Source organism: Gadus morhua, chromosome 13 (genome assembly GCF_902167405.1).
Source record: "Gadus morhua chromosome 13, gadMor3.0, whole genome shotgun sequence".
In the NCBI taxonomy this organism is placed as follows: Eukaryota; Metazoa; Chordata; class Actinopteri; order Gadiformes; family Gadidae; genus Gadus; species Gadus morhua.
Genome location: NC_044060.1, coordinates 6,585,629 through 6,606,462, shown reverse-complemented (window position 1 = coordinate 6,606,462; position 20,834 = coordinate 6,585,629). Strand labels below are relative to the sequence as shown.

General features: G+C 47.6%; 2 protein-coding genes across 2 annotated transcripts in view; both read left to right on the top strand.

Moving 5' to 3' along the window:
* Window positions 1-12,092, top strand: part of LOC115556708 (guanine nucleotide-binding protein G(i) subunit alpha-2) — a 35,968-nt gene extending 23,876 nt beyond the window's left edge. The window contains exons 2-9 of the mRNA XM_030373944.1: window positions 2,366-2,408; window positions 6,476-6,617; window positions 7,169-7,329; window positions 8,128-8,256; window positions 9,136-9,265; window positions 9,989-10,142; window positions 10,651-10,842; window positions 11,994-12,092. Coding sequence (XP_030229804.1) covers window positions 2,366-2,408; window positions 6,476-6,617; window positions 7,169-7,329; window positions 8,128-8,256; window positions 9,136-9,265; window positions 9,989-10,142; window positions 10,651-10,841 — 950 coding nt within the window. The 3' untranslated portion in view covers window position 10,842; window positions 11,994-12,092. The remainder of the gene's footprint in view (window positions 1-2,365; window positions 2,409-6,475; window positions 6,618-7,168; window positions 7,330-8,127; window positions 8,257-9,135; window positions 9,266-9,988; window positions 10,143-10,650; window positions 10,843-11,993) is intronic.
* Window positions 12,093-15,061: 2,969 nt separating this feature from the next.
* LOC115556707 (PAK4-inhibitor inka2-like) lies at window positions 15,062-17,405 on the top strand. The gene is made up of 3 exons (XM_030373943.1): window positions 15,062-15,231; window positions 15,531-15,581; window positions 16,197-17,405. The coding sequence occupies exons 2-3, from the start codon at window positions 15,555-15,557 to the stop codon at window positions 17,289-17,291; spliced, it is 1,122 nt and encodes a 373-aa protein (XP_030229803.1). The 5' UTR covers window positions 15,062-15,231; window positions 15,531-15,554; the 3' UTR covers window positions 17,292-17,405.
* The last annotated feature ends 3,429 nt before the right edge of the window (window positions 17,406-20,834 follow it).

Sequence of the window (20,834 nt, the reverse complement as noted above, 5' to 3'; positions counted from 1 at the left end):
TGAGTAAGTCACACAAATATCATCAAAAAATGCACATTAAGGCTATGCCAAAAAAAAATGTGCAGCATACAAAACATCTCCTTGCTGATTAGTGTTATGATGGATGGCTCTGGGGTCAAATCCCCTCCCCGGTTGGGGTTATTATGGATGGCTCTATGGTCAGATCCCCTCCCTGGTTAGGGTTAGGGTTTGGATGGATGGCTTCAGGGTCAGATCCCCTCCCTGGTTAGGGTTAGGGTTTGGATGGATGGCTTCAGGGTCAGATCCCCCTCCCTGGTTAGGGTAACTGGTTAAGCACAGATTGATAATAGTTAATAGCTAGATACCCTAACCTTTACTGTCTGCTCACTGAACAGAACACTGGCTCTCTGCTCACCTGTAACCCGCAGGCTGCTGTCGGCTCACTGAACAGAACCCCGGCTGTTCATTCCCCCCGGGCCGCCTGATGGGCAAATTGTATCTCCTCTGTTATTCCAAGAGGGACGGGCGTGGTGATGTTGATACTAAACAAATCTTCCTAATTGCTCTCCTCTGAGCCCCACAGCTGAACCAGGTGCCCTCCTGTGGAGCAGTTCAGCTCCCCTGGTAGAGCAACAGGAGCTCTGCTGCCGGGGGCAACAACACAGCCCTTTAGTTATTACAGGACCCCAAGGGATGCATTTACTCTGCTTGTCTTCAATTAGCTGGATCACACGCTGTGTGTGTGTGTGTGTGTGTGTGTGTGTGTGTGTGTGTGTGTGTGTGTGTGTGTGTGTGTGTGTGTGTGTGTGTGTGTGTGTGTGTGTGTGTGTAGGTGAATGCCTTTAAACCGGTGGGTGATGGAGAGTCTCAGAGGGCATTAGTCCCCCGCCTGGCGTTCCCGACATTACTCTTCTGATCCGTGATGCTGCGGTAACCGGGGGGGGAGGGGGGCGTTACCAACGCTCTGTTACCGGGGTGATATTAACACATTGTTACCGTTCAGTCGGACTGCAGGCACCCAGGCCGTGGGCCCCTTGCTAGGGACCAGGGACCCCTTGTTGTTGAGGACGTTTCAGGGCTGTTTCTTAAGGAGTGTTTACAAGAGAGACTTCGGCCTTGTTCCAATTCTCCCCCTTCCCCTAGATTTGAACCCTGACCCTGGATTTGGCGCATTCCCGCAAAGGAGTAGAATGTCCCGATAATTTAAGGAGAAAGGGGGAGGGCTGTTTTTCCCTTAAAATCCTCCCTTGACCGCTCGGTAGCTGGCTAAGGGCAGTCAAAGCAAGTATTCTTGTTAGAAGGAGAGAAATGGGACTGGGCCCTCTATTCCCTTCTCTCCCTGCTTTCTCTTCTCTTGGCTTCAGTTCCTTTTGTTTCACGAAAGCCAATCATAAATGAGGTTCAGCATGTGTGTGGGTGTGTTGGTGGGCACAAAACACCATTGCCAAATATGAAATACCAGCTGCGTAAGCCACCTGATTTAAAGCAGTAAAGTGTTTGGCTCGCGGTGTGTGTGGGTGTGTGTGTGTGTGTGTGTGTGTGCGTGTACGGTCAGCGTGGATTCTGTCGTCAGCGCGTAGCTGCACTGTAACCACAGATTAGACACAACATGGGTGACGTCAGACCAGAAAAAGGTGAATCATTGAACGGGGAATGGAGAAGCAACGCGCTGGATGTGCCAAGGCAGGGTGTTCTGTAGAACGCCTTCAACCACGCTAAACTCCTGTACCCTGAGCGGGGTCAGCGTGGGGTCAGCATGGGGTCAGTATAGGGTCAGTATGAAGTCAGTATAGGGTAGGCCTGGGGTCATTTTAGGGTCAGTATGGGGTCGTTAAAGACTCGTTATAGGGTCATTATGGGGTAAACCGTTGAGGAGCAGGCCACAGTAGTTAGGGTTATATTCTCCATAGCCCTACCCTGGTGTGTGTGTGTGTGTGTGTGTGTGTGTGTGTGTGTGTGTGTGTGTGTGTGTGTGTGTGTGTGTGTGTGTGTGTGTGTGTGTGTGTGTGTGTGTGTGTGTGTGTGTGTGTGTCTTTCTTCTCTGAGGGGGGGGTTCTGTTTATTTATTGATACTCTTGCGGGGGGGGCTGCACTGGTACCGCTGTGACATTATGCATATCGGAAAAAAGGGAGAGGGTGCATGACGCAGTGAAACCAGCCTGGAGGAGCACTGGGCTAGAGATTACATCAGCAGCAGATGGAGGAGGGGGAGGGAGGCAGGGAGCGGGTGAGGGAGGGAGGGAGGGAGGGAGGAGGGAGGTCAGTAAGGAAACGGGACAGACAGCTGAGGCGAGAGAGGGGGGCGGGGGGGGGGGGCGGTAGCTGAAGCCTCCAGATGTTTGAGATGTTTACGTTCCTCAGCCAACGGGAGTGTATTTTTAACCTGTTTTTCCCTCCTCTGCAGGCGCTGGCGAGTCAGGGAAGAGCACCATTGTGAAGCAGATGAAGTGAGTAACGCCGCAGTGTGGTGTGTGTGTGTGTGTGTGTGTGTGTGTGTGTGTGTGTGTGTGTGTGTGTGTGTGTGTGTGTGTGTGTGTGTGTGTGTGTGTGTGTGTGTGTGTGTTTGTGTGTGTGTCATCGCTCTTCCTGCCTGGTAAACCAGTACCATAAAGCAACACGGCGCAAATGTTCCTGCCAACACAATTCATGGGAGATTTCATCATTCGCTCTCCGCTTGACGACGGAAGATGGAAACTAACGCGGCACTTGGCTCAGCGTCGGCCATGGATGAGATGGCTGTGTTAGTGTTCAATACCCACTAAATCTCCTTTATTGAGCACAGGACAGTTGGTGCAGTCCACCAACATGAAGTATGGGTACTCCTATTGCAGCACTAAAATTTGCTATGGGGAATCCTAGACTAACACTAACATGAACTTTAGGTATTCCTAGTTCAGTATCAACATGTACTTTAGGTAGTCCTAATACAGTTCTAACATGTACTATGTGTAGTTCTTATACAGTACGAACATGTACTATAAGTATTCCTAGTGCAGTACTAACATGTACTATAGGAATTCCTAGTGCAGTACTAACATGTACTATAGGTATTCCTAGTGCAGTACTAACATGTACTATAGGCAGTCCGAGTGCAGTACCAACATGTGCCTCTAGTGTCCAGAGGTCCTCTAGTGCACAGAGGGCCTCACTCAGAGGGCCTCACATGAAGCCTGGGCCTCCAGTATCCAGTGGGCCTCACACAGAGGGCCTCTAGTGCCCAGAGGTTCTCACATGAAGCCTGGGCCTCTAGTGCACAGAGGGCCTCGAATGCCCGGAGGGCCTCACATGAAGCCTGGGCATCTAGTATCCAGAGTGCCTCACACAGAGCGCCTCTAGTGCCCGGAGGTTCTCACATGAAGCCTGGCCCTCTAGTGCCCAGAAGGCCTTTCCAGGAGGAGGCGTCAAACGGTCTGGGCTGGAGGGGAGGGTTTGATCTGGGTTGTCATACTGAAACATAGTTTCAGTATAACAATCTTATCTTCATTTCATGCAGTTGAAATCTTCAGGAAGGATTGTTGACAGCAGAAGCGTTCTTGTATATTGTTACAATGAAGGCTCCAAGTGTTAGGGTCAGGTTTGACCCTAAATAAGGGAGTAGAGGTCTGAGCGTGTTGATGTTGGCTTTAGTGAGTACCAAACCCAGTAGGATTAGTGTCCAATCAAGCCTGAGAGCATGGAGAGTCCCTCTGGCTCTCTGCTTCACTCTCTCACTGTATTGAACCCCTTTAAGGCCATTGGATACTCCTTGGCCAGATAACGAATTCAGTGCTACTAGGCCCCGGGTCTTCTCTGAATAAAGGCTATCTGAGTTACCCCATTACACTGTAGAACCAACACGCTGTTGGACTTACCTGAAGACAACATTTGATTTACCATATTATACTGAAGAGAATAGAGGCTGTTAGTTTTACCATATTATTCAGTAGAGAACATTTGAATTATCATATTATACTTAAGAGAACCTTGGATTTACCCTATAATACAGTAGAGTACATTTGAATTACCATATTATACTGTAGCGAACATTTGATTTACCATATTATAGATCAGAGAACATTTGAATTACCGTATTATACTGTAGAGAACATTTGATTTACCATATTATACAGTTGGAACATTTGAATTACCATATTATAATGTAGAGAACATTTGATTTACAATATTATACAGTTGGAACATTTGAATTACCATATTATAATGTAGAGAACATTTGTATTACCATATTATAATGTAGACAACATTTGAATTTCAATGTTATACTGTAGAGAACATGTCTTGAGGGGCATAGTTAGTGAGTGTCCTGATTGGTGGGCCCTAGCCCCCTCCTGATGAAGGAGTTCACTGATCACCTGTCCAACAGCGTCTGGTCAGAAGTCCTGGATGAAGCTCTCCTCTGTACGCCAGAGGAAGAACCCCAGGAGGTCTGTTGAAGAGGGCCACCATTACTGTGGATCGGTTCATCCTCTCTCAGCCGAGGGAGAGGATTCTGTAGTGCGGCTGTGCGGGGGACTCTGGAGACAACATTACCTGAAGACAACATTTGATTTACCATATTATACTGAAGAGAATAGAGGCTGTTAGTTTTACCATATTATTCAGTAGAGAACATTTGAATTATCATATTATACTTAAGAGAACCTTGGATTTACCCTATAATACAGTAGAGTACATTTGAATTACCATATTATACTGTAGCGAACATTTGATTTACCATATTATAGATCAGAGAACATTTGAATTACCGTATTATACTGTAGAGAACATTTGATTTACCATATTATACAGTTGGAACATTTGAATTACCATATTATAATGTAGAGAACATTTGATTTACAATATTATACAGTTGGAACATTTGAATTACCATATTATAATGTAGAGAACATTTGTATTACCATATTATAATGTAGACAACATTTGAATTTCAATGTTATACTGTAGAGAACATGTCTTGAGGGGCATAGTTAGTGAGTGTCCTGATTGGTGGGCCCTAGCCCCCTCCTGATGAAGGAGTTCACTGATCACCTGTCCAACAGCGTCTGGTCAGAAGTCCTGGATGAAGCTCTCCTCTGTACGCCAGAGGAAGAACCCCAGGAGGTCTGTTGAAGAGGGCCACCATTACTGTGGATCGGTTCATCCTCTCTCAGCCGAGGGAGAGGATTCTGTAGTGCGGCTGTGCGGGGGACTCTGGGGTTCAGGGGTTGTGGTTTCATGAAATACCACCGCACCGGACCAGGGGGAATGTACTGCAGACGAAGAGGCCAGGGGCTTTCAGGGCTTCTTTTGTTTAATTGAGTGTGGTTTGACCAAGCCGTAACAGACTAGATAAGGTAACAGACTGCTGGTTCTGACGTCTTTGTAGAGCACTGCTCAACTCAAAGCCACAGCACAAATCACCAGATCAAGGCTCTAATATAATTCCAAATAAACTGTAAAACACACACACACACACACACACACACACACACACACACACACACACACACACACACACACACACACACACACACACACACACACACACACACACACAGCTACAACAATGTGCTAGCGTTCAATCCCATCTTGGCCCTCTTTGTGATTCGCTGAGTAGAATCCCTTCTGGCAGAAAGTGGACTTGGAAGTAATATTTCAAATCCAGGCCGAGGGAGAAGAATGAAATATTCATATGGCCTCTGCCAGCTCGCTGGGCAGAACCCTGTGGCTGGCTGTGTTTTCAACTCATTTGATATCCAACTGAAGAGAATCCAACGCAGCAGGCACTTCAACAGGGAAGAGCTACATAGAAACACCATTAGGACAATCCTGGAGGTCAATACTACTCTCATTGCAACTCCAACTGTATTATACTATTTTGTTGGACAACAACGAGGCTTCTTCCATAAGTCCAGAAGCATGCTTTGTTGGCCGGTAATGGGAGAGCAGAGTCGGCATGTATGCATAAATGAATGAGCATAATGCTTCCAGTCATTAGAAATGCCTTTGCCATGCATTTCAATCAATAGCTTAATCGCTCCGTGAACCATCATGCACCTCAGCCTGCTGGTGTTTGGTTTCCCATTAGCAGTCCAATCCCGGAGCTTATCTTGAGTCAGTCCACCAAGAGCCTGATGTGATGTGAGATTAACGGTTCCCCTGGACTACAGAAGGGTTGTGTCGGTTTAATCCGCTCTCCTCTTATTCCCAGAGAGGCTGGAGGGTTCAGTAAGACCGCTCTCCACTCTCCACAATCAATCGCTCTTCATCTCTTTAGGCTCTAAAGCCTGTCTGTCTGTTTGACTGTCCATTCACTCTGAGACATGTTGTGATGCAATCCATGCAGTATATGCTCATGAGGAGCCATGAATGGATCGGTATAAATTACGAATGTTTTATAAATCATCCTGCAATGAAGGAGGTCTAAAAGCTTCATAAAGAACAAGTATCTCCATCCAGTGAAGTAGTGTTCCAGTGTGCCTCCATCTGAGAGATCCTCTCTCAGATCACGTCTCTAATGAACCGGTTTCCCTCTCAGGATCATCCATGAAGACGGCTACTCAGAAGACGAGTGCAAGCAGTACCGCGCGGTGGTCTACAGCAACACCATCCAGTCCATCATGGCCATCATCAAGGCCATGGGCAACCTGAAGATCAGCTACGAGGACGAGGCCAGGGTGGTGGGTAACACACACGCACACAGGCAGACAGACCTGACGCACACACACACGCACACCTGATATGCACACGCTCACACACAAATACACACACACAGAGACCTGATACGCACAAACATACAGACCTGATAAACACACACACACACACGCACACCTGATACACACGCACGCACAACTGATGCACACGCAGACACACCTGAAATACACACATACACCTGATAGACACTTGATGCACACATACACACAGACCTCATGCACATACGCACATCTGATGCACACACACACACAGACAATGGAGGATTTAGATTAGATTGGTGTTTTTCATCAAATCAAACCTTAATCCATATGGAAGACATCATGGGACCCCAGGAGGGGTTTGCTGAGGCCCAAACTCAACCTCATATCACATCATTCATCATACCAAGGTGACCCCCACATTAGCCCTAACCTCAGAGTGTGTGTGTGTGTGTGTGTGTGTGTGTGTGTGTGTGTGTGTGTGTGTGTGTGTGTGTGTGTGTGTGTGTGTGTGTGTGTGTGTGTGTGTGTGTGTGTAGGACGACGCCCGGCAGCTCTTCTCCCTCTCCTCGGGGGCCGAGGAGCAGGGGCTCCTCCCGGAGGAGCTCTCCCACGTCATCCAGCGGCTGTGGGCCGACGGGGGCGTGCAGGGCTGCTTCACCCGCGCCCGCGAGTACCAGCTCAACGACTCCGCCGCCTAGTGAGTCTCCCCCTCACCTCCCCCTCTGTCCCCCTCTCTCCCTCTGTCACCAACCTCCCCCTCTTTCCCCCACCACTCTATCCGTTCCCCCACCTCCGTCCCACCTCCCCCCTCTCTCCCCCACCTCCCCCCTCTGTCCCCCCCAACCACCCCCTCTGGTCCCCCCAACCCCCCACACCTCCCCCTCTTTCCCTCCCCTCACCTCCCCCCTCTGTCCCTCCCCCTCTGTCCCTCCCCTCACCTCACCCCTCTGTCCCTCCCCCACCTCCCCCTCTGCCCCCCCCACCTCCCCCTGTGTCCCTCCCCCTCTGTCCCCCTCCAACCCCCTCCTCTGTCCCTCTCCCACCCCCCCTCTGTCCCTCACCTCCCCCCTCTGTCCCTCCCCCCTCTGTCCCCCCCCTCCCCCTCTGTCCCCCACCTCCCCCAGTCTCTGGTCCAGCCTCGCCTCCGGTCTGGTCCCGACCTGGGGGAGACCTGGAGGCTGGCTCCCTCAGGGTTAGGAACATGTTGTTTGGGGAGGACTGCAGGTCGCTGTAGAGGTGGTGGATCAGAACCTGGTCCAGGGGGGTCCAGGTGGGTCCAGGGGGGTCCAGGGGGGCCCAGGGGGGTCCAGGTGGATCCAACACCTCTACAGCTACCTCCTTCATGACCTTATCGACCTGTATGCACTACATATGCACCTGATGGTAACCCTGATTGTGTGTGTGTGTGTGTGTGTGTGTGTGTGTGTGTGTGTGTGTGTGTGTGTGTGTGTGTGTGTGTGTGTGTGTGTGTGTGTGTGTGTGTGTGTCCGGACAGCTACCTGAACGACCTGGAGAGAATAGGTAAGGGGGACTACATCCCCACCCAGCAGGACGTGCTGAGGACCCGGGTGAAGACCACTGGCATCGTGGAGACACACTTTACCTTCAAGGACCTGCACTTCAAGTGAGTCCTCATCCCCCCCCACTCTCTTACGGTCCTTCAGGGAATCAGAAGGCTGTTCTCTGCCTCTTCTGGTGCTTTAGTTCTTATTGATTTGCTTCTGTCATGAACGTGAGGATATTGATGCCCCCTCTCATGATACGAGTGTCAGAGAGTCTTAGTGAGGCACTGTTTAGGACAGAGAGTCCTAGTGAGACACTGTGATGCTTACACCAGGACAGAGAGTCCTAGTGAGACACTGTGACGCTAGCACCAGGACAGAGAGTCCAAGTGAGACACCGTGATGCTTACAACAGGACAGAGAGTCCCAATGAGACACTATGATGCTTACAACAGGACAGAGAGTCCTAGTGAGACACTGTGAGGCTAGCACCAGGACAGAGAGTCCTAGTAAGACACTATGATGCTTACACCAGGACAGAGAGTCCTAATGAGACACTATGATGCTTACACCAGGACAGAGAGTCCTAATGAGACACTATGATGCTTACACCAGGACAGAGAGTCCTAATGAGACACTTTGACGCTAACACCAGGACGGCCGCATGCCCATGTCAATACGAGGAAGCTCTTCTTTCCTCCATTAAGTTGAATCATTGAACCATCAACAGGCTTCTGAGAATGAGAGGACTGATCACATCAGCTTGGAGGGGGATGGTCTAAAAGGCTTCCTTCATCTGGATCACATCCTCTAGCCTTGAACATCTCTCTGTCTTCATGAATGCTCATGGACAAGCCTTCACGCTTTTACCACAGCAACCGGTGGTAACACCCGTGGTAACAGTCAGTCAGTCAGTCAGGCAGCCAGGCAGCCAGTCAGTCCCGTGGCTGTTGGCCCCCGGGTGCTTCCTCACTGAGCGTCCCACTGCCTGCTGTGTGCAGGATGTTTGACGTGGGAGGCCAGCGGTCGGAGAGGAAGAAGTGGATCCACTGCTTCGAGGGCGTGACCGCCATCATCTTCTGCGTGGCCATGAGCGCGTATGACCTGGTGCTGGCGGAGGACGAGGAGATGGTGAGGCCCCAGGATCATGTCTCTATGGATATTAACATACATATATGCATACACATACTTATATATATATGTATGTATGTATGTATGTATGTATGTATGTATGTATGTGTGTGTATATATATATATATATATATATATATATATATATATATAGTACATACTAGGGCTGTCAAATGAGGAAAATAATATATTGCGTTAATGTGTTATTATCGCGCTAATTTTATCAAAGTTTGGGGTCACCCAGACAATTTAATGTTGTCCATGAAAACTCACGTTGATAACTTTCCGCTGTGCTAACGTAATTGCACAAGGGTTTTCTAATCATCAATTAGCCTTCTAACATGATTAGCTAAATAGTGTACCATTAGAACACAGGAGTGATTGTGGATGGAAATGGGCCTCTGTCCACCTATGTCGATATTCCATTAAAAATCAGCTGTTTCCAGCTATAATAGTCATTTACCAAATAAAAAATGTCTAGAATGTATTTCTGATAGATTTAATTTCATCTTCATTGAGAAAAACTTAAAAAATAAGATCATTTACAAGTGACCCAAACTTTTGAACGGTATTGTATATCTATATATATATATATATGTGTGTGTGTGTGTGTGTGTGTGTGTGTGTGTGTTGTGCCCTCCCATTGCCTTGGTGATGGCCCGGGGTTCATTCCCCCTCTGTTCTTGGTTCTAACCTCTGCATTACGTGTTCCCTGGCCTCCAGAACCGGATGCACGAGAGCATGAAGCTGTTCGACTCCATCTGCAACAACAAGTGGTTCACGGAGACCTCCATCATCCTGTTCCTCAACAAGAAGGACCTGTTTGAGGAGAAGATCGCCCACAGCCCGCTCACCATCTGCTTCCCCGAGTACAACGGTAGGTCTACTCACCATCTATCACCCTGTAGTACAGCGGTAGGCCTACTCACCCTCCTACCCTGTAGTACAGCTGTAGGCCTACTCACCCTCTATCCCCCTGTAGTACAGCGATAGGCCTACTCACCCTCTTACCCTGTAGTACAGCGATAGGCCTACTCACCCTCTATCACCCTGTACTACAGCGATAGGCCTACTCACCCTCTTACCCTGTAGTACAGCGATAGGCCTACTCACCCTCTATCACCCTGTAGTACAGCGTTAGGCCTACTCACCCTCCTACTCTATAATTCAGCGGTAGGCCTACCCACCCTCCTCCTAGCCCCATAGTATAGCGGTAGGCCTACTCACCCCTTGTTTCTCTAACCCTTTGGTTCGCCCCGGACCTCGTTAGCTACGTTGTTTTCACCTTAGGGACTCTCCAATGTGTCTCCATTGGAGAGTCCTGACCGTGCAGTCCGATGGTTTGAAGCCCCTTCTCAGATCTCCTCCCATCCCGTACCCTCCAGGCCCCAACAAGTACGAGGAGGCGCAGAACTACATCCAGACCAAGTTCGAGGACCTGAACAAGAAGAAGGACACCAAGGAGATCTACTCCCACTTCACCTGTGCCACCGACACCAAGAACGTGCAGTTTGTGTTTGACGCCGTCACCGACGTCATCATCAAGAACAACCTCAAGGACTGCGGCCTCTTCTGAGGTGAGTGACTAAACCTCACTCTATAGGGTTAGAGTGAGGGTTAGTGTGACGTTCTTTCAAACGACGACATACGTGAGGGTTTTGACTGGTTGGTCTTGAGGCAGGGATCAGTAAGCTCTCATTGGCTGACGTCCAATACAACTGGGCCAGCAATAGTAGTCCTTCCCGGAGGTAACTCAAACCCAAACATCCTGTCCAAAGACAAATGTTATTAGAAGAAGTGTCTGTAAAGGTTTCAAATCAAAACCGTTTAGCCTGTCCATCGCAGAAATACGTTTATTCAAATCCTCTTCTAAAGCTTCACTCAGTGAATGACTTTATTGTTACTTTATTATTTATTTATGACCAGTCAAGTATCTGTCTTCTGCACAAATTATCTGAACATTCCTACAAAAATACATAAAAATGTCAAAAGTATGAAAAAATAAAAAATGAACAAGTAAAAAGTGATTAAAAAGTTGCTTCAACGAGAGGAAACGGTAAAAAATCAAACTGATATCTGTAGTCTGTGACTCTGTATGTCCCTGTGCGGCTCTTTGACCGTGACGACTGAGCTGGTGAAGTGATGGTTGCATGTGTCTCTGCTCTGAAGTGATGGTTGAATATGTCTCTCCTCATGGTTGTATCAGGGTGTCCGCGCATCCTTAACAAGTCTTAAAAAGTCTTAAATTCATGTTTCTAAATTTAAGGCCTTAAAAAGTCTGAATTCGTTGCAAATGTCATATGCTGGTCTTAAATACTGTAACTCAAGGTCTTAAATTTGTCGGGGCAGGACTATTTTTATTTTATTTTTTTCTCGTGGGACTTTTCAGGAAGGACATGTAGAGAGGCTTCTTTCTTGCTAGCTGCATATATAAACGATTATCTGCATGCTGGCTAGTTAGTCTGCAACAATGGTTAGGTGCAAATTCAAGTACAGTTGGCTGGAAGACGTCCGTTTACGAAGTTGGCTTGCGTCTGTTGCCAACCCCCACCATTGCGTGTTTTAGGTCTTCAATTTCATTCAAGGCGGTATTAAAAAGGTCTTAAAAAGTCTTAGATTTGACTTGCTGAAACCTGCAGATACCCTGTGTATGTGTCTCTTCTCTAAAGTGATGGTGGAATCTGTCTCTCCTCTGAAGTCATGGTTGTATGTGTCTCTCTTCTGTTAGGTCTGTGAGGCTCCGGTGACGAGATGAACACATGAATGACTGCACTATCAAACCACAATCTCTGCTTTGATCTGCTTTTTGTAAAGACGCCTGAAAGACTGAAAGGAAACAAAACAAGACTTCAGATCGATGGCTGATCCATTCGCTCGTATGTTAGCTCTGGGCCTTGACCTCGAATCAAGATTTTGTTTTTGTATTTTAGCTGTTTTCTTCCCTCCCTTTTTTATTTTCAATTACTAGTTGAGGCACAGGAAAACAGTTTTATATAAATGCATTTGTTTTACTTTAGAAAAAATCTGATGTGCAAATTATTAAACTTTTAACCGCATAAAACTTATTTTTAAAACGGATGCACAGGCATGGACATGGAATATTATCGGAAAGTGCTTTTTTTAATATTGTTTACATACTTTGTCATTCATAGCCCAACCGGATATTGTTGTGCATGATTCAACATGGAAATAGAGTATCTGTCTTCTGCACAAATTATCTTAACATTCCTACAAAAATACATAAAAATGTCAAAAATATGAAAAAAAAAAATAAACAAGTAAAAAGTGATTAAAAAGTTGCTTCAACGAGAGGAAACGGTAAAAAATCAAACTGATATCTGTAGTCTGTGACTCTGTCTGTCCCTGTGTGACTCTATGACCGTGGTGACTCTCTCGCTCTGTCTGTGGCTCAATGACCGTGGTCTCTCTCTCTCTCTCTCTCTCTCTCTCTCTCTCTCTCTCTCTCTCTCTCTCTCTCTCTCTCTCTCTCTCTCTCTCTCTCTCTCCATGACCATGGTGTCTCTCTGTCTCTCTCTCTCTGTCTCGATCTCTCTGTCTCTCTCTGTCCCCCTGTCCGTGGCTCTATGTGCCTTTACTTCAGTTTACAACCATTCCTACATATGCTTTCTTCATTCCTGCATAAACTGCCTAAAATCCTTCTTCCATTTCCATCCTCCCAACACCTTAGCATAGCCTATATTAATGAGGTCGAATTATGACGAATGGGTTTAGTGTTTTTGGTAAATATTAAAATGATTTAATTTAAATAAAGTAGAGTTCACCTAACTCCTGTATGTTCTGTTTTTCTTGCGTGTGTTAAAATAATCATTTAACACAAACTAGGTTTCATTGTATTCATTTGAAATGTGTGGAATGACGATAAACAAAAAGCTCATGTTTATAATGATGAATGATCTGTTTTGATTTTGCCCCCATCTGAGTCGCAGTATAAACTGAAGACCGTGGTCATGTGATATACTGTAACCTTTCCCTTCTTTAATATATCTGAAACATGAATAATTGATGTTAAAAATGGTCTGACCTTCCAACAATTCGTCTTGGATCTTTATCCCCCTTCTCCGACGGAGGGAAGACGTTGTTGGGTAGGCGGTATGTGGCGTCACCTAGCGGGTATGCTGGTAATGCATGACTATAGCGCCCCCTAGCGTATATGGTGGTACTGGAGGACTATAGCGCCCCCTAGCAGGTATGGTGGTACTGCATGAATAAAGCGCCCCTAGTGGAAACATCGATAGGCCTACTGCAGGACTGTAGCACCCCTTAGCGGGTATGTTGGTACAGTAAGAATATAGCGCCCCCTAGCGTGTATGATGGTAGGCTACTGCAGGAATATAGCGCCCACTAGCAGGTATTTTGTTTTGTGAGTCTCTGTATCTCGTAAAATACATTTCTCATTGTAGGGTTACAGATTCGCCCTGGTCCACGTGCTTTGAGAGGTAACACTGGCTAAAACACACACACGGTGAATGAACGATAATTCAATGACTACATGATGTAGTAGATCCAGCGACACTTCCAAACTCCTGAGAGTGACAGAAGCCTGCGGGGAGGTTCAGATGGTTGAGGAACAGTCAAGGTTACCAAGACGACAGTGATGGACACTCGAGTTAACACATCATTGTATCAGAATATGCTGATTGACGGATGTCATGTCAGACTCATCAAACTGAACCCACCGTGAGCTTCAGATAACCTGGCGCCGGAGGGGAGGAGCTCCTCTATCGTGGTGTGACCCTGGGTTGGATGATACCAGTGTTTATGGTTTAACTGGTATCAGCATGATGAGGCCAAATGTTAACATTGTGATTGAATTGAAGAAAATTCAAAAACGTTGTGTTTCGACGCATAATACGGTATAAAGAAGATCTTTTGTACACAGCCACTGTTGCGTTGTCTGAGGGCCACATCCTCTGTGATGTGCATTCTCTGAACCACCCACCAGAGGGCGCTGTGAAGACGACTGATTTTCCTGGCATCATAGTCAAAGTAAAAGCTATTTTATGAGCAGAATCAGGGTCTGTCTACTGGTTTGTCCAAGCATGAGAAAGATGATATCTAAGACTAAATTATCAAATTAACCATTGTATTTTTGCTATAGATACAGGCCTATACCTTTAACAGTCATTTAAAAAAATAATTATATACATATATATATATATATATATATATATATATATATATATATATATATATATATATATATATATATATATATATATATATATATATATATATATATATATATATATATATATATAGCCAGTTCTAGCAGCTAGGAGCCTGCTGGTGTTTGAGGCATGTCCAAACGCATCCCGCCTGCTTTAATCGCGGCTTCACCGTCGAGCCGGCCTGAAGACATGACATTGAGATCCGCAGCTGAACAGCAGGGGGCGCCAGAGGATGGCCGTCACCTGAACACTGGATCCAAACATCACACCACCACTCCATAACGTGATAATCTGCATCAACCTCGAGAGCTAATGCTGCTGAAGCATCATGCTTCAGCATGCATCTCACACACACACACACACACACACACACACACACACACACACACACACACACACACACACACACACACACACACACATACTGACGCTACTACTAATAAATAATAACAATAATAAAGCAGACAGGATGTGATGCTTTGTGTTTAAAGGAAGGTGGGGCTAACGACCACACAGCAGCGCACAATACGCAGCTTGCCTCCTGAGATCTGATTGGCTGATTCCTGCACATAGCTTTAAACGGGCTGACTGGCGCGTGTCTTAAAGAGGAGCGTAGCGCCGCCTCCCTCACTCTATCCGTCTCCGCCTAGCGTCTTCACCGTCAGTCTCCTCCGGCTCGTCCGCTTGTGTTATTCGGTCAGCATCAACAGGTCCGAGGAGCCAATGACCGTTCATATTTAATATCACTTAAATTATCTTTGGATTCAAGGATTCAAGGTACGTGACTTGTTTATTTTAAACGGAGGACTTATTATATGTATATAAGTAAAGTATATATGTGTATATGTTTATATGTATATATTTGTGTGCATATATATATATATATATATATATATATATATATATATATATATATATATATATATATATATATATATATATATATATATATATATACATATATATATATATATATGTGTGTATATGCATACATATTAATATACATATATATGTATGATACTTACCTGATCTTGGACAGTAGATAATGTGTTACTAATGACTTACTTTGATTGCAGGATCAGGACTCTTAAGGATAGAGAATGGTGCAGATGAGAAGTAAAGGAATGGTGAGTTAAATCTATGAGTTCTTTGTTCTTTTATTCTGGGTTACAGTGATCAACGTTTTACTTGTTGACAGTAAATTAAGTTGAACTCACGATGATCTGGTTTGATGTTATGAGGACCCGTAATGAGTAATGGGCTGATGGATTGATTGATTGATTGATTGATTGATTGATTGATTGATTGATTGATTGATTGATTGATTGATTGATTGATTGATGGTGCCTTGTTAACCGCAATGCGGGGAACATCCAGCAGGGTTTGCAGCATATCCCCCTAGATGTATGACGGATAGATGAGCAACGTTTGCTACAGTCCACTGGGTAGGCTGGTAGACTGATCTATCCAGCACACATCTAGGTAGATGCGCCCACCAGTGATGTCAGAAGCTGCATATTTTCAAAACAATTTGTAATGGCTAATCACACTCACACCTGGTGGCATAATATTAAGGCAACAGGATTTAAGGAAGTGCCGCAGAAACATCCTCCATCAAACCATTTGGACCCCCGTCCTCTGTGTGTGTGTGTGTGTGTGTGTCTTTAGGGAGGGACAGGAAGCAGTAACAGTCCTGTGAGCGTGCTGTGGCTGCCTGCTGATCCTCTGCTCTGTTTCCTCAGCTCTGCCTGCAGGACTCCGGGGGGGTCTGTCTCCGGGAGCAGGTGGACTACATGAGGCGCTCGCTCCAGGACCTGAGGCAGCTCCGGAGGGCCTCGCCGGCCCCGCCCCCCCTCGCCCCCGCCACGCCCCCCCCAGCCCCCGCCATGCCCCCCTCCTCCTGCCGCCGCCCGGCCCGCCCCCTGCGGCTCGGCCAACGGCGTGAGATGCACGCCAGGCTGCGCTTGTCGAACGCCAGTACGGCCAGTACCACCAGTACCACCAGCACGGCCAGCACATACGACTCAGCATGCTGCCTGGCTAGCCCCCTAGAGGAGGAGGAACAGGAGGAGGAGGAGGGCGGCCGGGCCGACTCGGGCCTGGGCCTCCGTCCAGGTCCGGGTCGGGGGCGGGGTCAGGGTCCGGGGTCACCCGTCAGCGAGCGGAGCCTGGAGCTGGACTCGGGGTACTCGGAGGCGTCGTGGCGCGACGAGGCCGCGGTGCTGCGCCGGAGCAGGAACGTGCGGGTGTCAGCCTCCGCCTGCCTGCGCACCAACCGGACGGGCCAGGGGGGCCGGAGCCGGCCCAAGTCCACGTCGGACGCCTGCCTGGAGAACTGGACGCCGTTCGACGCGGGCGACGCCACCGACTGGACCAACTCCCTGCTGACCCGCGGACGCAACCGCCGGCCGCTGGTGCTGGGGGACAACAGCTTCGCAGACCTCCTCCAGACCTGGATGGAGCTGCCCCCCGGGGGGCCCGAGGGGCCCGCCCGGCCCCAGGGGGGTCAGGGGCCCGCGGCACCGGCCCGGGGGTTCTTGGGGAACATGAGGAGGAAGTGGGCGGGGATCTCCAAGAACGTGGAGGACCGGGTCAGGATGAGGTCTACCGAGTCCCGGGCGGACCGGACGGTCAACGCCCCAAAGCGCCTCTCCTGCCCGGTGGGCGTGGCCCCGCTGGGCGTGGCCCCGCACGGCGAGCAGACGCCCTTCTTCCATCAGTCCCTCTCGGTTCTGAGCGAGGCGCAGGACCCCTCAGACTACTTCCACTTCAGAGCTCTGATGAAGTCTGGCAGCCGGCAGCCAATCATCTGCAGCGACCTCATCGGATACATCTGAAACGTCTGTTTCGTCAATAAACAGAACCTTTCCTCCATGTCACTTTATTTTATTGCTCGACAATGTCCACACATCTGTGCTCTAAATAAAATGTATTTTTGATATTTAAAATAGCACGACTTGTTCTGTACTTATGAGGTCCTTAAAGGTGTATTAACAAGGTTGCTGTGAGGCTGCTGAGATAAGGCAGTCCAAGCTAACACTTATTTACAACCCATCAAGGCAGCTGTCCTTGTTTGGCAGCAGACTTCTAAATGCAGGAGAAACGGAGGGATGGATGTTGTTTTGGTTCTCTCTCTCTCTCTCTCTCTCTCTCTCTCTCTCTCTCTCTCTCTCTCTCTCTCTCTCTCTCTCTCTCTCTCTCTCTCTCTCTCTCTCTCTCTCTCTCTCTTTCCAACTCTTGAGTCTTAACTCCTCAGCCTCTCCGCAGAGCGCTGGGTTTGACCTCAGAGTGGCACTGGATCCTCTCACTGCTCTTTAACTCTGACCAGTGGCCAGGAGTGGGTCGGCTCTTTGGTTCCAGTCAGGCTCCCTAATAAAAACCGAATGTTACTTTGAATAGAAAAAAAGCAAAGGAGCTCTTCTGAAACTCTGCTATTGACCAACCGGCCCTAACTAACCCACTCTGCTTAGGCAGTACAGGCTGAGACCAGGCAGTGCAGTATAGGCTGGGAGCAGGCAGTACAGGGACTGGGCAGTACAGTACAGGGCCAGGCAGGTTAGGATAAATGAATCCATCTTAATAACCCTTTCCTTATCCGAGCCGTCTGACTCCTCCAGAGTGAAGATTAAAGAGATCTCTCGTGATTGGATGAATAGGTTTGGTTTGTTACCCTGCACCTAGACCCACTCATCATGTGGGATTAGACCGCAGAACCTTCTCCCCCTCCACATCTATCACAAGGCCTGTTTATCCAGCTCTTCTAGCGTCACCCCAGGAACCGCTTGACGAATGAACCCCTAATCTCAACTGAAAGTGAAAGTTGGGAAGAAACCAAACTTTGATGGTGACTGACTGCGTCTCTTCTAGACGCTTCTAGACGTGGTGTTTATGTGGAGCAGAGACTTATGTTCAGGGAATCCTCTGCCCAGACTCACGTCTCCTGTCCAGCAATTAGAGAAGACCTGCATCCTGTACCCCCCCCCCCCCCCACCCCCCCCAACACACACAGCTCCCTGGAAACAACAAGGAGGAAGGGAAAGTCCTGGATTAACAAACTATTGCACCTCATGTTCCCAAGTACTAGAGAAAACATGCTGATGTGTGAGTGTTTGTGTGTGTGTGTGCGTGTGTGTGGGTGTGGGTGTGTTTCTATTAATAAAACCTGTTTCTCAAACATACTATAACATATTTGCAGTGTTTTTGAGATAGTATGGTTCCCACAAAAAGAAACTGAAAGAAACACACGCATACATATACATTGTGTGAATAGGATTTCAGAATGCATTAAAATGTAGGTGATGGATTGACTCCAAGGATGATCCTTGAATGATTAACTGTAAGTATGTTCATTCATCTAAATAATGACCTCAATTAAAATAATCATTTCTGGGAAGAGTCACCGTCATTAAGTCTGAAAATACCTTTTCAGACTGACAGTTTGTCTGATGGCCGGCTGGCTCAGAGTTCAACCCCAACGGCCTTGTTTTTGTCATCATGGTAATAACAGGACTTTCTAGGTGGTGTCAGGCCGCTCATCAGGTTGTGTTGGGCTGTGAGCTGCCGGTAGACTCCCTGAATCCTTTGTCTTAGAACAGACAAATTAAATCATAAGGGCCGTACCTCATCCTGACTCAAGGACCCGACCAGCTGGTCAGTACACTCCCATTGCCCACAGCGGCATTTTATTTATATTAGAAACTAAATCAAGAATCCCTTGCTGCTGTTGTCTGGTCTTATTCGTGGGAACTATGGAAATAGATTTGTTGACCATTCATTGTCTTGTTGACGCGAATAACCTGCTCATAAGCCTTCACATGAAAATAAATAAGGATGTTATGATCCTATTTTATTTAGGAATGAGTATCTACATCGACGTCCTAGTGGTACTAGCACCTTTGTGTTGATTGACTGCCAATTGACTGCCTGCCCTTTGAGAGAGCGAGTGATGAGCTATGAAGGATAAATCCCTCCTTTCAGCCATCATCCTCTCTCAGCATCATGGTCAGGATAACGCTCCCAGGAACCATCGGATCTGTGCTGGACATCTCCCAATATCACAATGGCTCCTCAGACCTTCAGCATGGATCTTGTGAGGGTCTTACATCCCGACAACAACATGCTGCTGCGGTGTGACGTCTGAAGAGGGCCCCCGGGGGCTCTGATCAGAGGCGTGATGCTTGTGGCCCTCAGAGCTTCTGTAACCTAGTCTGTGGTTAGCGGTCACATGGCGGGCCGCGGCTCAGCCGCGTTCTGGGAACCGTCCACAGAATGACGTGCATCGTCTCCGTGGAAAGAGGCGATGCACGTGACGTTATATGCTTTACATTAATATGATTTAGGGTTAGCATTGGAAAACTGGGATCGGTCAGTATCAACATTGTTTTCTTCAAAAAGAAGGATCTAGATGCTGTGGGGAGGTTAGAATGTTCAGGGCCACTATGTACCTACAGCCAGTACGTTTGGAAGGTGATGAGTTCTGAGCAGAGCTCATCAGTGACACTCTGCTTTAAGGGTAAACATGGCACAGACGGTGGTTTACACACAGCTGTGGGCGTTGTGTAAACGCAACAGTCCCTGAAAGGGTTACTGTGGATACTATAGACACCACCTGGGCGATTGACTGAAGACAGCGACATCAACTGACAAAAGACAGGGGCATCAACGGCAATAATTTATTGAAAACTTATAATAATTTGTCCGCCGAGCCATAGAGTTTGTTTCCGACAGAAAAAACGGTTGTCGAGCTGCGCATGCTAGTATACCTGGCGGCGCGCTAATGCAAAGAAAATATTCACAGGTGTGTGAGTTCTATTATAGTTTTGAGCCAATCAGAATCCAAATAATGCACATTTTGGAATGTAGTTGACCAATCAGGATGAAGCAGTCAACAATGCTGTGGTTTAAAAGTCAACGTATCACTGCTTAGATTCTTTCCTGCTTGGAGCTGGGCCAACTCTCCCAGTGCTAAACATAGACGAGCTCAACCACTCGTAGCTGCGGCTGGACGCTGCCCAGATGTCAGCTCTCTTCGTGTAAACCCGGCTCAGACTCTTCATGGGAAACATAGCATGGGCTGACATGGGGCAAAGCAAATATCCTGGGAGCCATGCTTCGGTCTGCCGGCCAAACACGACCTCTGAGGTCAGCACCACTTCCTCTGCTCGTCCAAACAGCCTGCTCCTCCCGCTTCTCCTCCCTCCTACATGCATAACTACGTCCCTGCTCCCCCAAACAGCCTGCTCCTCCCTCCCCTCCCACCTCCTCTCCAGACACAACCTCATCTTCTTGTGTGTTGAATTGTATCTGCTGCAGTTATAGTTCACACTTTGCTGTATCAGCAGTTTTGGAAAAGTGGAAGCCACTGTGGCGAGTTCACCCCT

What these genes read in the sequence shown, in the direction of transcription:
- LOC115556707 (XM_030373943.1), top strand. Translation starts at nt 15,555, where the DNA reads ATGGTGCAGATGAGAAGTAAAGGAATG. An exon ending in AGATGAGAAGTAAAGGAATG is followed by an intron (nt 15,582 to 16,196) that starts GTGAGTTAAATC and finishes CTGTTTCCTCAG; the next exon opens with CTCTGCCTGCAGGACTCCGG.